Consider the following 14,017-nt stretch of genomic DNA (forward strand, 5'->3'; position numbering starts at 1 on the left):
AGCCACCGACAGGGCTAGGAAGGGCTTTAAGGCTCAACAACACCTTTTACTGCTTCTTCTTGGTGTATTTGTGGAGACAGTCTCCCTCTTTGACTTCCTTAAGGGCTCACTGAAGACCCTATCTCTTCGTTTCTTCAGAGGAGAAGGCCTGGAGGCCCCCAATCAGAGGGGCCCCCGTCAGCTTAGAGACGCTGCTCTGCTTCTTTTGTATAGGGGGGCCCCTCTCTGTCTCCTTTGTGTGTATTTCATACACACACCTTCTGCGTCCTTTCATCTTTGCTTCCTGGGGTCTCCTCCACCGCAGTCGATCCCCTCCTTTCTTCTCCCTTGTAGGGGCCCCTTCTACCCTTCTCGTGGGGGGCCCCTACTGCTTTATCTGTCTCCTTATTGGCTTGTTGTTATATCTTGCTGCTGAGGCTCTTTATATCGTCTCTGAGGAGACACGTGAGGGCCCTCCAGCGCTCCAGTCTCCGCGGTCTCTTCGCCGGTTACCGTTAACCCTTACGCGCAGCAGCAACAACAGCAGCAACAGCAACAGCAGCAGCAACAGAAACAGGAACAGCAGCATTTATTGCATTAGCTGAAGAGCTAAAGCAGCATTTGAAGAAGGGAGGGAGGTTGAGATGAGTGGTTTAAGGAGGTTTTGCTGCGGCCCCTTGTGTGTGTACGTGTTGGCTGTAGAGACACTGCCTTATTGCTGCAGTGTATTTGATTATCTTAGGGCCCCCTGCTTTATTTACAGTGTATAGGGGGCCCCCCAAGCTGATGGCGGGGCATGAACAGCCGCTGCAGTATCCTTACCCCTTTACCCACCCTCCTCGCTCTCTTCCGGGGCCCCCCCCAGGGCGTCAGCGCGACGTAGATGAGCCTGCGAAGCATAAGCAAGAACCTCATTTATTAGAGTGGCTTCTAAGAGCAAAGGCAGAGTTAAGGGCCCTCCCTGTTGCTGCAGAGACAGGTGGAGGGGGGCCCCTGTGTGGGGGGGGGCCCCCCCCTATTCAGGAAGATGATGAGCACATCGACAGGGCCCGCCAAGGGGCTTCAAAAGAGTATGAGGAGAGCCGCCCAAGTAAACCCCAGAGGGGCCCCCCTTCTGTGTCTCTCGCTTCAGTAAGAGATGCTCTTAATGCTCCTTTACCTGGATATAGAGAAGCAGCAGCAGCAAGCCCCGCTACAATGAATGCCCGAGGGAGACAGGGGCCCCTAGAGGAAGCTGCGGTTGTCTCTTCTTCTGAGGAGATGGGGGCCCCCTGTGAAGAAGGCTCTTTGTATATTAAAGGGTCTTCAGTGCAGCAGCACGTGCGCGGTGTACAGGCACCTCAGGAGACGCAGCAGCAGGAGACAGAGTGGGGAGAGACAAGAAGCAGCAGCCCTAGCTTCAGCTGGTCTGACAGCGAAGAAGAAGGGGCCCCTGTCTTGCTGTCTGCACAAAGCAGCGGCTTGTTAGGCGGCAGCATATATCTTGAGCGAGAATCTTCACAGGAACAAGTACACCTAATGGGGGGCCCCCCAGCCCCAGAGGGGCCCCAGAGACAACTGGGGGAGGAGGGCCTGAAGGCAGACAGAGACTCAGCGGCGCTTCTTGCTGCTGCTCCTGCTGCTGCACCTGCTGATTCTAATGCTGCTGCTGTTGCTGCTGCGGAGGCTTCGGCTGCTGCGGTTGCTGCTGCGCTTCGTGTACCAGCAGCAGAGACAGGAGGCTGTCGCTACCTGTCTTCGGGGGGCCCCCTAGAGACGGCTGAGGCCCTTCATTCCCCACGGGGGGGCCCCTCTATTCCTGAGGGGCCCCCTGAAGAGAAAGAGAAGGGCCTGTGGGGGCCCTGCCGAGAGGCGAGTGATTGCCTGCCGGCTGCTGGGGATCGATCGATCCCAGCCTCGCCCCACGGGTGTGGGGCCCTCGCCCCACAGTTTTCTCCTGTCGCATACCAAGTGTCTCCGAGGGGCCCCCAGGGGGCCCCCAAGGGGCCCCCTCTGAAGACTGCTGATCTCCTGCTATCGCCAGGGCCCCAGGGGAGACCCTACAGACCAGCTAACAGCAAACTTAGAAGACAACGAAGCTCTGTTGTGGAGCAGGCGCTGCAGCAGGAGGGACAGCAGCAAGAGCAGCAGCAGCAAGAGCAGCAGCAGCAGAAGCACCAGCAACTTCAACAGCAGCTCAGATACAGCTGGCCCAGGGACAACAGCAACGCAACCGAAGAGGCAGCAGAGGAGACTGCAAGCCCGTGGGGGGCCCTTGTAAGAGAGAGCCCCCCAAGGAGCATCTCAGGAGCAGCAGCAGCAGCAGCACTAGCTCCACCAGACGCTAGTGCTGCTGCTGCTACTGCTGCAGCGTCGTCTGCTGTATCACCAGCAGAGTCTTTTGCTACAAGGGTCAGACGGGCTGCGCTTCAGCAGCAGAAGCAGAAGCAGCAGCAGCAGGAGCTGGAGCAACAGCGACTGCTTCAACAGCATCAACAAGGAATGCAGCAGGACCTGCAGATACAGCTGAGACACCAGCAGCAGCAGGACCTGCAACAGCAGCAACTGCAGCAGCATCATCTGGCACTGCAACATCAGCAGCAGCAAGAAGGGCAGAGATTTATTCAGCCTCTCGCGCCTCCCGCACCAGTGTATGTACAGGGCCCGCAGGATCTCCACCAGCAGCAGCAGCAGCAACAGCAGCAGCAGCAGCAGCAGCAGCTCCTCTTTTTACAGACCCAGCGAAGGCAACTTCAGACAGTAGTTACCCCGCACCCGGAAACAGCATCGCAATTATCGCAGCAGCAGCAGCAGCTTTTGCTGCTGCAGCAGCAACAGCAGCAGCAGGACTGGTCTGTGTGGGTACAGTCGCCTGCCTGCATGCAACAGCAGCTGCAGCAGCAGCTGCTGCTGCGGGGGCCTCCCCCCGTAGCAGCAACGCAGGAGCGCCCAGAGGAGATGATACTGTATCCCTTCTTGCCTCCAGCGAGGTCCCGAGTGAAGCAGCGTCCTTGCTCTTTAGGCAATTGGATGGGCCCTGGCTGTTAACAGCTAACTAGCTAGCTAGCTAGCTAGCTAGCTAGATAAGATAGGTAGATAAATAGATAGCTAGCGAGCTAGCTAGCCAGCTAGCTAGCCGGCTAGCTGCCTAGGGACGGAGCTTCGGCTAGCGCCTGAAGCTTCGCCGTGCCCACAGGAGGCATTTGCTGGTTGCCTCTGCAGCTCAGCCTACACAGCTAACTAGCGATGAGGTGTCTCCTTAGGGGGCTAGCTAGCTGGCTAGTCAGCTAGCTAGCGCGTCCCTGAGGGAGGAGCTGCTGCTCTTTCTAAACGATGCGTCTTCTTTTTGTTCGTTTCTGCCTCTCCTGGCAACTAGGTTTTTGATTGGGTGTCTCTTATGCCTTTATCCCTCTGTCTCCTGTTGTCTCCCTCTGTCTGTCTGTGTCTGTCTCTCTCTGTCTCCCTCTGTCTGTCTCCTTTTGGCTCCCTCTGTCTTTGTCTCTCCCCCTTTGTCTCCCGCTGTCTGTCTCTGCCTCCTTTTGTCTCTCTCTGTCTTTGTTCGTCTCTGTCTGTCTCCTTCTGTCTCCTTTTGTCTGTCTCAGTCTATCTCCCTTTGTCTCTCTCTGTCTCCTTTTGTCTCCTTGTGTCTGTCTCCCTCTAGCTCCTGTCTCCGTAGCAGACAGCAGCAGTTGTGCTGCTAATAATGTAAAATAGCGAGACCCCACACTGTCTTACTTAGATGTCTACAGGGAGACATAAGATTGTCTCCCTTTCCCTATAGAGCTGTTTGGCTAGCTAGGTAGCTAGCTACACAGCTAGCTAGCTAGCTAACCCCTCACTGCAGCTAGCTGCCCTCCTCCCCAAGCCGCCGGTTTCTTGTCTGCTTCCGTTGCCCTTCTTTTCGTTGTCTCTGTCTGTCTGTCTCCTCACCCGGCCCTGTCTCTTATCCCCCAGTTGGGCCCCCTCTGTCTCCGCTTGCTATTGTTGCCTCTGTCTCCTCATCTGCTTATCTGGTGTGTCTGTCTCTCCTGGTGTATGTGTCTGTACCTGCCTCTGTCTCTGTCTCCCTTTCTGCATGCGCAGTGTCACTGTATCCTTGCCTGCATGCATAGTGTCTCTGCCCCCCTGTCTGCATGCAGAGTGTGTCTGTCTCTTTAGTCTTTAGTTGTCTCCCCGTCGGCATGCATAGTGTCTGTCTCCTTGTCTAGATGCATGGTGTGTCTGTCTCCTTAGTCTCTGTCTGCCCATCTGCATGCATAGTGTCTCTTTGCCCGTCTGCATGCATAGTGTGTCTGCCTCCTCAGTCTCTGTCTCCTTGTCTGCATGCATAATGTGTCTGTCCCCCTGTCTGCATGCATATTGGGTCTGTCTCCTTGTCTGCATGCATAGTATGCATGTTCTTTTAACTGTTTTTGGTTATGTGTCTGCGCCTGTCCCTCTGTCTCTCTCTCTCTGTCTCCAGCGGGTTTTTGTCTCCTTTAGGGCTCTGCTACTTTGCCCCTAAGGTGGGAGGAGACACCCCGTCTCTTAATAAAAGGAGACAGTGAGGAGACACCTCGCCTCTTAATAAAAGGAGACAGTGAAGAGACACCCTGTCTCCTTTTAAAGAGAGACAATACTGTAAGGAGGCAGACAGAGGCCCCCTCTCTCCAGAGAGGAGATTATATATAGTAAGAGGGTAGGGGCACGGTGTCGGCAGAAAGTAGACAGCGAGGAGACACTCCGTCTCTTAAAAGGAGACAGTTCGGGAAGAGAGCCAGCCCCATGCGCTGTCTCTCTCTCTGTCATTCTTCTGCCTGCAGCAGCATTCGCCAGTACTCTAACGTCTGCTGTCTCCTCTTTTTTTGCTCGCATGCATGCAGCAGCTTTCTGTCTCGTCTAGAGACAGAGGGCTGGCCTTGCAGCCTCTAAGAGACAGCAGACACAGACACAAAACACCTTTATTAGAGACAGGCAGATGATACAAGAGACTTCAGAGGAGACAGAGAGGGAGACAAAGCAAAGAAAAACTGCGCCAAACGAAAATTATAAACAACAACCAACTGCAATTTATCCCAACATACTGAAAGACCCTTAAACATCCGCTAGCTGAATGGCTAGCTAGCCACACCGGAATGGCTAGCTGGCTAGCTAGCTAGCTAGCTATCTGGCTAGCTAGCTAGCTAGATATGCCGGAGAATGAACGAGACAACGCCCTCACATTACTAATCAGGCCCAAGAAAACTTAAAACCACCAAGGAAGGCAACCACAGCAGCAACACTAGCCGCACTGCTGCGCCTGAAGCAGCACATGCTGCTGCTGCTGCTGCTGCTGCTGCTGCTGCTGCACTAGCTGCTGCTGCCCTAGCTGCTGCTGCATTAGCTGCTGCACCACTTCTCCTCCTGCCTACAGCTGAGAAGTCATTCTCCATCTCCCGATAAACCAGCCATTATTGTTCTGCTGCCAACGCCCTTTCTGCTGCAGCAGCAACAGCAGCAGCTGCTGCTGTTGCTGCTGCTGCTACAGACCTGGCAGCATAGCCAGCTTCAACCGTCGTCATACCTGCTCGCCTTGCTGCTGCTGTTGCTGCTGCTGCATGCAGAGGCCCGAACCTCCCATATAAGCCCTGCCCCTGCGTCCATTACCCTACCCCCTTAAGGCCCTTGCAGCAGCTGCAGCAGCAGCAGCTGCTGCTGCGGCGCTGTCTCTCTCTCCTCCTCTTTCTCTTATTTCTCTCGGGTTAGCGACCTCTGAAGCCGCTCATCCTGCGTCTCCCGCCTGCCACACTGCTGCTGCTGCTGCTGCTGCTGCGGCAGGGGCTAAGTGCTACGTTCAGCTCGGGCAGATAGTCGTTTGTGCTGCTGCTGCGGCACATCACTCGCCCTGATTTACTGCTTTTTCTCATATTCCTGCTGTTGCTGCTGCTGCTGCTGTTGCTGCGGCTTCTTTTGTTGCTGTTGCTGCGGCTGCTGTTCCTGTTGCTGCGGCTGCTGTTCCTGCTGCTGCGGCTGCTGTTCCTGTTGCTGCGGCTGCTGCTGCTGTGAAGGCGCTTGTGCCTGTCCCTTTTCCTTTTCCTGCTGCCGCTGTTCTTGCTGCTGGGTTAGTTCTTGCTGCTGTTGTCCTTGCTGTTGCTGCCCTTGCTGGCTTAGTTCTTGCTGCTGCTGCTGCTGCTGCTGCTGCTGCTGTTGCTGCATTTGTTGTTGCAGCTGCTGCTGCTCGTGGAGTCTCTGCATGAGGCGGAGCTGTTCCTCCTCTTGGGCTCCCTGTGGTTTTTGCTGCTGCTGCTGCTGCTGCTGCTGCTGCAGGCGGCGTAGGTTTTTAGCTTTCTTCGATGGTCGCGGAGGTTTTTTCTGTGCTTCTGCTTCTGCTTCGGGGGGTTGCTTTTGTGTGTTGTGTGGATTGCTGGTGGTTTGCTGCTGATGCTGTTTTTGCTGCTCAGCGAGCTTCTTCCTTGCTGCAGCAAATCTATCCATAACCTGTCTAGCTAAAGGACAAGGAGGGGGCCCTTCACCTCTTGCTATTACACCCCAATCTATTCCGTCAAAGTAGGGGTCATTAACAACATCTTGTAGAGAAGCTCTCTGGCCTACATCGTTCGTCACCATCTTCAATATAAGATTAACTAGCTTTGCTTCATCCGGTATATCTTGATACTTTCTTACTCTCACAACAATACGAGATAAGCCCATACCCAGAGCATAGACATCGGACTTCTCTGTAAAGGGAACATAACTCCCAAACCTTCTTAGCTCAGGCGCTGTGAAGCCTCTAGTATGAGTTGCTTCTTCTTGCGGGCACGGCTGATTCCTTGGCCAAAGCATTTCAAAGTCAGCTAGAAGCACATGTCCGTCAGGAGAGACGAAGTAATTGGGTGGTTTAATATCTCTATGTAAAAAACCCTGATTATGCAGCTCTACTAAAGCAGCAACCATCTCTGCTGCAGCATAACGCACGTTTAAACTCTTCGGGGCATCTCTATAATACTGAGATAAGTCGCAGCAAGCTCGAGGTAATATTAAATAGATATTTTGTGTAAATACCGATCTATAAGCAGAATGCAACGAAAAAAACAAAGGATGTTTAGGTACCCAGTGCGTCATAGCATACACCTCCCAGGCTGTCTGTTCGCGTCCAAACTCGGGCCTATAACTCCTTCCTTTAATAACAATGCCTTCTTCTCTTTGTTTTTCATTTAACTTTAAGAAGTCTGAGAGCTCTGGCCTAGGACACTCAACTATATTTACATATGTTCTCCTTCGAGGGCCCCCTACACCCGGTATATGCGCAGGCGACCCTGGCGGACTCCCTGTTAACCCCGCTAAACCATCAGCAACTACTTGAAACTCGGGGAAATCTCGCTCATCTACTTTCGGCAGCCTCCATACAAACCATGTCCAAGACCAAGGCTTATCTGAGCAGCAACAGCAGAAACAGCAGCAGCAGAAACAGCAGCAACAGAAACAGCAGCAGCAGAAACAGCAGCAGCAGAAACAGCAGCAGCAGAAACAGCAGCAGCAGCACAGCAGAAACATACATGAAGATATATATATATATATGTATAGCCTAATAATATTATATACTTCATTTCTTATCTCCATTTCTATAGACGGACTCGGAGAGTAGATACACCGCAAACCACAATCAACAGATACACAAATATACAGATATACAGATATCTACACCCTTCTCGTCTTAATATGCATTGCTATACTTTCTCTTATGCTGAGCCCTTTGTAATAGCTATCCACACAGCTACCCGCAGAGGTAGCTAGCCAGCTAGCTACCTGCCTGCACCTCTGCAGCGTGTGAATAGTTCGTCTAAAGGGAAGCATCTAGTTAGCTAGCTAACGAGCTAACTAGCTGGAGTGGGGAGGCAGCTAGCTAGCCAGCTAGCTAGCTAGCTATCTAGCTAGCTAGCTAGTTAGCTAGCTAGCTAGATACGTAAGGGTTATTCGTGACATACATTTCATGTTGTTTGTAACTGTCCGCATCGCCCGCCATATAGAGTCTGCATGCTCGTGAACAAGCGCAACCCCTGCCAGCAGTATCATACCCGCTCCTACTGCAGCCCTGGAGACAGCAGCAGCAGCAGCAGCAGCAGCAACAGCAGCAGCAGCAGAAACCATACATAAGATGAGAAGAAAAGGATAAGCAATGAAAACCACACCAAGACAAACAAACCCCACACCCTCTCCCCCTCAATTAAGCTAATAAAGCCCATACACAACAAACCGCCTTCGGCCCTATAAAAGGGTTTAGGGTTTAGGGTTTAGGGTTTAGAGGTCAAGCAATGCTTACATCAGGCGGCGAGGCTGATTGCCAGCCTTAACAGTCTGCTGTAAGTCAACAACAGCTCCTCCATCTGCACCTGTCTCCCCGTCTTGTGGCTTCGCGTCTGCGTCTGTCTCCCCCTCTGGTGCTCCTGCATCTCTAAGAAGCTTCTCTAGCTTTTCAATATCTTCTGGAGCTGCTGCATCTGCTGCTGCATCTGCTGCTGTATCTGCTGCTGCTGCTGCAACGAGTTCCTCTGATAACGCTGCATCGATATCATCTGCTGCTTCATCTGCGTCTTCTGCTGCTGGGCTCTTCCCTCCAAGTGCTGCGTCTGCGTCTGCGTCTGCTGCTGCGTCTGCAGCAGCAGCTGCTGCTGCTGCTGCCGGTGCGGGGGAGCTTGCAGCAGCAACTCTAACAACAGAGCAAAGGAGACACAAAAACCCAAAGAGGAGCAGACAGCACAGGGCCGCCTTAGCGGCTCGCTGCGGTTGTCTCCTCATCTGCAGCACGAGGAGACAGCTGCCCGCTAAACGCAAGATGCTGCTGCTTCTGCTGCTGCTGCTGCTTCTGCTACTGCTGCTGCTGCTGCTGCAGCTTAGGGTCGCTTTAAGGCCTCTCTAGGAGAACAACGCCGCCTCTAGGCGGCTAGAGGAGGCAGCAGCATGAACAGCACTGGAGGGGTATTCGCTTAATACAAAAAAAGCAGAAGTGCTGCTGCTGCAGTGTTGCGCAACAAAAGCAAAGCGCTCACCTTGCTGCGCCCGGCGAGCACAACTTATAAACCCTAAACCCTAAACCCTAAACCCCCGAGAGAGAGGGCGCTAGCAGGCAAGCGAAGCAAGCCACCAGTATTCTGCTTCTCTCCCCTTTAAACCTCTGAATGAAGCCAGCAAAATCCTTGGATCAGCAGCAGCAGCTACTGCTGCTGCTCTTGCTGCTGCTGCTGCTGCTGCTCCTGCTGCAGCAGGCGTTGCTGCTGCTGCGGCTCCCACAGCCAAGGCTGCTGCGGGTTTGTTTTTGAGTTGTTTAAGTGCAGAAGCAGCACAAATATGCTGTTTTAGATTTATTAAACAGAAAAACAAAAAGAAAAGTAAGAAAAACTAACTAGAAACGAACAAATGAACGCCCCCCGCCTGGATCTGCAGGCATAGGGGAGCTCAGCCCTCAGCAGCTACCAGCCCCATGTTGAAGTATAAGATATTGTTGTTTTCGCGTTTAATATCTTTTAATTACACATTATAAAGCAATAAATCTTCTTATTTATTCTCTAGAGACACCCCTAAATAGGGGAGGTAAAGAGAAGCAACAACATAACAGCAGCTGCGGCTCAGCAGCAGCAAGCTGCGCTGCTCAGGGTTCCTCCTGCTTCTGCTGCTGCTGCTGCTCCTCTTGCTGCTCCTGCTGCTCCTGCTGCTGCTTCTTCTGCTGATATGTTGTTCCTTTCAAGGGCAGCGCGGCTGCAGCTGCCGCTGCCGCAGTTCACCAGGGATCGCTTCTTCAGGCGGGTAGGAACCTCCCACCCTAAACCCTAAACCCTAAACCCTAAACCCTTGGACAGCTAATTCCCAGACTGGAGGCTCAGAGAAAGGCTGCAGCAGCAGAGAGAGAGTAAAGAAAACAGCAGCAAGGTAGACAGTAGGGGAGGCCCTGTGCTTGGGATATGCAGCAAGGGAGGGGAGCATAGAGCCCGTTGCAGTGGTTTAGGGTTTAGGGTTTAGGGTTTGGTGGGTGTGTGGGGCCTTCTGCAGCCTAACATGCTGGAGGCAGACAAGGCGAGGGTTTACTATTGGAACCTCTTCAGCATTGCAGTCACTGCCCTTCCTATTTGGTACATGATGACGGTAAGCAGAGGGTTTAGGGTTTAGGGTTTAGGGTTTAATGTTTAGGTGTGTATTTATGTTTTGTGTTTGACTGAAGCAAGCATTTTTGGTTGTCTATTGCCTAGACTATCAAGAGGAGGTTTGTGTTTAGGGTTTAGGGTTTAGTGTGCGGGCGCAGCAGCCAACGGGAGGGTTGGGGATGGAACAGCTAGGGTTTAGGGTTTAGGGTTTGTGGTTTAGGTAAACTACCGCTTCTGTGAGGAGTCTGTGATGCTGTCGGAGGCCCTGGGGTCTGCGGGCCCCACCAAGACCGACTTGGGGCTCTTCTTCCCTCACAAACTTAACAAAACCGCAGACTCCTGAGCTGCATGCATGCATGCATGCATGCATGCATGCATCCTGGGAGTACTTGTATAGTTTATTTTTAGATTTGGGGCTTTGGGTTTGGTTGAGCGGTGCAGCAGAAGGACTCTTTCTAGGGGCCTCCGCGAGCGCATGCATGCGCTGTACGTACACCCCAGAGGGGCGTAACTGAATACCTTTAGAGGCTATCTGAAGTGTATGTACACCTTTGGGATTGCCCCGCATTATCCCCATTAGGGTTTAGGGTTTAGGGTTTAAGGCTCTTCAGAGCCACAAGCCTCCGGGCACAGCCTTCGTGCTGTGCAGCAGTGCAGTGTATGTACACTGGAGATAGTAAGGGTTTAACCCTAAACAACCACTTGACATCTGCCTTGAGGGTTTAGGGATGAGGGTTTAGGGTTTAGGCTTTAGGGTTTAGACAAAGCGGGGGTTTGGGGGTTTCTTAGGTTTTCTTTTAAAAAGCCAGGGTTTGTTTGATCGAGGTTTAGGGCTAGACAAGTGAAAAGGTTTGCGAGGGTTTGATGGAGCGAGGGTTTAGGGTTTAGGGTTTAGGGTTTATTCGTTATGTAGGAGACAGTAGCTTTTTGTCTCTCCCTCGTTAGGTGTATCTTCAGCAAGTCTAGACAGATATATTTTCTTTTTTAATGAGGCCTTCAACACCCTTCTCAATTAAATCAAAGACGCTAAGATGTCCGCCTTCGTAGTACCTGCAGCAACACAAACCACCGCAAACCCTAAACCCTAAACCCTAGAAAACCCCTTATACAATACACCTTTATATAGTGTACGTACACCCCAATGCTACATTCCCCAGCGTGCAGATCTAATTCGGGCAGAGTGGGGGGCCCACATGCCCTGAAAGGGTTTATTAGGGTTTATTAGGGTTTATTAGGGTTTATTAGGGTTTAGGGTTTTGAGTACGGGTCGGGCACTTCTTCTGTGCCGCATCCTGGGGCGTAGTCTCTTAGAAGTAACTTTAATTTATGTTTTTGGTGATTGGGACAAACAGCTGAAAGGTTTCTGAGGTTTGATTTATCCATAGCTACTACGATATCGAAATCTTCAAAATCTGCACACAAACCCTAAACCCTAAACCCTAAACCCTAAACCCTAAACCCTAAACCCTTGGTCCCTGTCTTCCCTGATCTCTATACTTTCGTATTGATTCCCTCACACAAACCACAAACCCTTGGATATAAACATAAGAAACCCTTCATATCGATTCAAACCCCACTGCATATACACCCCCCAAGTGTACCAAACCCTAAACCCTAAACCCTAAACCCTAAACCCAAACCCCTAAACCCTAAACCCAAAACCGTAAACCGTAAACCCTAAACCCTAAACCCTAAACCCTAAGCCCAAACCCCTAAACCCTAAACCCAAACCCCTAAACACTAAACCCTAAACCCTAAGCGCTAAACCCTAAGCCCAAACCCCGAAACCCTAAACCCTAAACCCTAAACCCTAAGCGTTTCTTGCCTGACGCTCGAACTTGTCTAGCTCTATGTGGGGTTAGATCTACCCCCCTTTTCTTTGCTGCTGCGACCATCTCTCGCATTGCAGGGTCGCCCTCTGTATGTCCACCAGTTGCTGCTGAAGCAACTCTAAAACCTTGAGGGCCTCTAGAGTTTATGTTAAGTTTGCTACGAAAAATATATTCTGCAGTAGGAGAACGGTTAACATTACCAAGGCAAACAAATAACACCGATCGCACCATCTCCTTAAACCCTAAACCCTAAACCCTAAACCCTAAACCCTAAACCCTAGGAACGGGAAGAAGAAATAAATAATTATTCAAAGGGATTTATTTATAAAAGCAAAGCGAACAGAAATACTAAAACAAAAACACAAACAAACAAATACAGACATAACTAAAACTATTACTCTGGGGCCCCACTGGGGGCCCCACCGGGGCTCTTCTAGCCCAAGGAAGGCAAACCCTAAACCCTAAACCCTAAACCCTAAACCCTAACACCAAAACCCTAAACCCTAAATGATTTTTTTGGGTATTTTATTACCTCCTTGCTTGAGCAGATCAGCTGAATATTTTCTCTTGTCGCAGTGTATACTCTGGGACCCACGTTCCCTTAAACCCTAAACCCTAAACCCTAAACCCTAAACCCTAAACCCTAATTAGTGCTTTAGAGGTGGCGGGTATAGGCAGTAAGGATGAGTGAGGAGGGGGCTTTGCTATCTTTGTTGCGGTGTCTGGAGGGTTTATATGCTGAGGGTATTAACCCAACGACGTTAAGTTTATGTAAAATAAACCCTGAGTGGGCGCCTCATATAAAGATAACAGGTCTATGCAGAGCCCTTCAGTCTCTTGAATATGTTTGTTTATCTCTGAAAGAGAAAACGCTGTGGGCGTTGACTCCTGAAGGTGAAGAATATGCAGCAGCAGGAACACCAGAAGCAAACCTCGCCAACTGGCTCTATCAACACCCAAACGTAAACCCTAAACCCTAAACCCTAAACCCTAAACCCTAGTCTTGTTAAAACAATACACGCAAAACCCATATGCAGCAACCCACTCCTCAGCCGAATGCAAATGTGCACAGCCGTAGCAGCAGCAGCAGCAGCAGCAACAGCAGCAGCAGGAACAGCAGCAACAGCAGCAGAAGCAGCATGATGTGTGTGGGGTGTATATGCATCAGGAAGAAGGATATGATATGAAGGCTCTGAAGGAACAGTTCGGGGCTTCAGCAGATGTGGGGTTGGGAAATGCCTTAAAATTGGGTTGGTGTATGATAGACAAACAAAGCAAGAAAATTAAACTAAAGATTCAGGGGCCCCCTCCTGCAGACTTAGGAAAGGAGACACTTAAAGCTATTAAAGACTGGTGCAGCAAATATGCAGAGACAGACACAGACGAAGAACAACAACTCTTACAAACACTCGCAGCTATCTCACCCTCGCAACAACCTGAAAAACTGCTACAGGCAAGCCCACTCACTGCTGCTGCTGCTGCTGCTGCTGCTGCATGCTGCTATTACCGATGCTGCTGCTGCTGCTGCTGCTGTTTCTGCTGCTGTTGCAACTGGTAAGTTCATGATGCAGTGCGAGCGTTATTCTTCGTGGAGATGGTGGTGGTGCTGCTGATCCCGCTGCTGCTGCTGCTGCTTCGCCTGCTGCTGCTGCTGCTGCTGCTGCTGCTGCAGTGTGTAAATGGAGACGATGAGGATTGGTTGGTCTCCGTGTTGCAGTGATGATGTTTATTTATGTTTGTTCGTTGTCTTTATTCTTTTGATTTGTTTTCTTATTGCTGTTGTTTGTTTATTGCCTTTGTTTGTTTATTACCTTCGTTTGTGTATGGCTGTTACTTTTTATTGCATTTGTTTGTTTACATTCATCAATTATATCTTTTTATTTATTGTATTTGTTTGTTTGTATGCCTTTGTTATATCTTTTATTTATTGTATTTGTTTGTTTATATTTATTTATTTAGTGTGTTTGTTTGTTTATGTTAATTTTCTGGATATCTTCATTTACTGTCTTTGTTCGTTTCTATTAACTCATTATATCTTTTTGTGTATTGCATTTGTTTATTTCTATACCTTTATATTATATTATATTATATTATATTATATTATATTATATTATATTATATTATATTATATTA

At 50.5% G+C, this 14,017-nt stretch overlaps 3 protein-coding genes across 3 annotated transcripts; 2 read left to right on the forward strand and 1 right to left on the reverse strand.

Annotated features, from left to right (window-relative positions):
• Nucleotides 1–765: 765 nt before the first annotated feature.
• EAH_00050310 (hypothetical protein, conserved) lies at nt 766–3,006 on the forward strand (the record flags this gene model as incomplete). The annotated part of the gene is made up of 1 exon (XM_013391291.1): nt 766–3,006. The coding sequence occupies one exon, from the start codon at nt 766–768 to the stop codon at nt 3,004–3,006; it is 2,241 nt and encodes a 746-aa protein (XP_013246745.1).
• A 2,820-nt stretch (nt 3,007–5,826) lies between these two features.
• On the reverse strand, nt 5,827–9,361 carry EAH_00050320 (hypothetical protein, conserved; the record flags this gene model as incomplete). The annotated part of the gene is made up of 5 exons (XM_013391292.1): nt 5,827–6,921; nt 7,183–7,349; nt 7,902–8,008; nt 8,237–8,608; nt 9,318–9,361. 5 exons carry the CDS (start codon nt 9,359–9,361, stop codon nt 5,827–5,829), a joined length of 1,785 nt encoding a protein of 594 aa, XP_013246746.1.
• A 281-nt stretch (nt 9,362–9,642) lies between these two features.
• EAH_00050330 (hypothetical protein, conserved) lies at nt 9,643–10,395 on the forward strand (the record flags this gene model as incomplete). Its single annotated transcript, XM_013391293.1, has 3 exons — nt 9,643–9,717; nt 9,961–10,053; nt 10,273–10,395. 3 exons carry the CDS (start codon nt 9,643–9,645, stop codon nt 10,393–10,395), a joined length of 291 nt encoding a protein of 96 aa, XP_013246747.1.
• Between the last annotated feature and the right edge of the window lie 3,622 nt (nt 10,396–14,017).

The sequence above is a fragment of the Eimeria acervulina genome, genomic scaffold (genome assembly GCF_000499425.1).
Source record: "Eimeria acervulina Houghton genomic scaffold, Eah_scaff837, whole genome shotgun sequence".
Classification (NCBI taxonomy): Eukaryota; Apicomplexa; class Conoidasida; order Eucoccidiorida; family Eimeriidae; genus Eimeria; species Eimeria acervulina.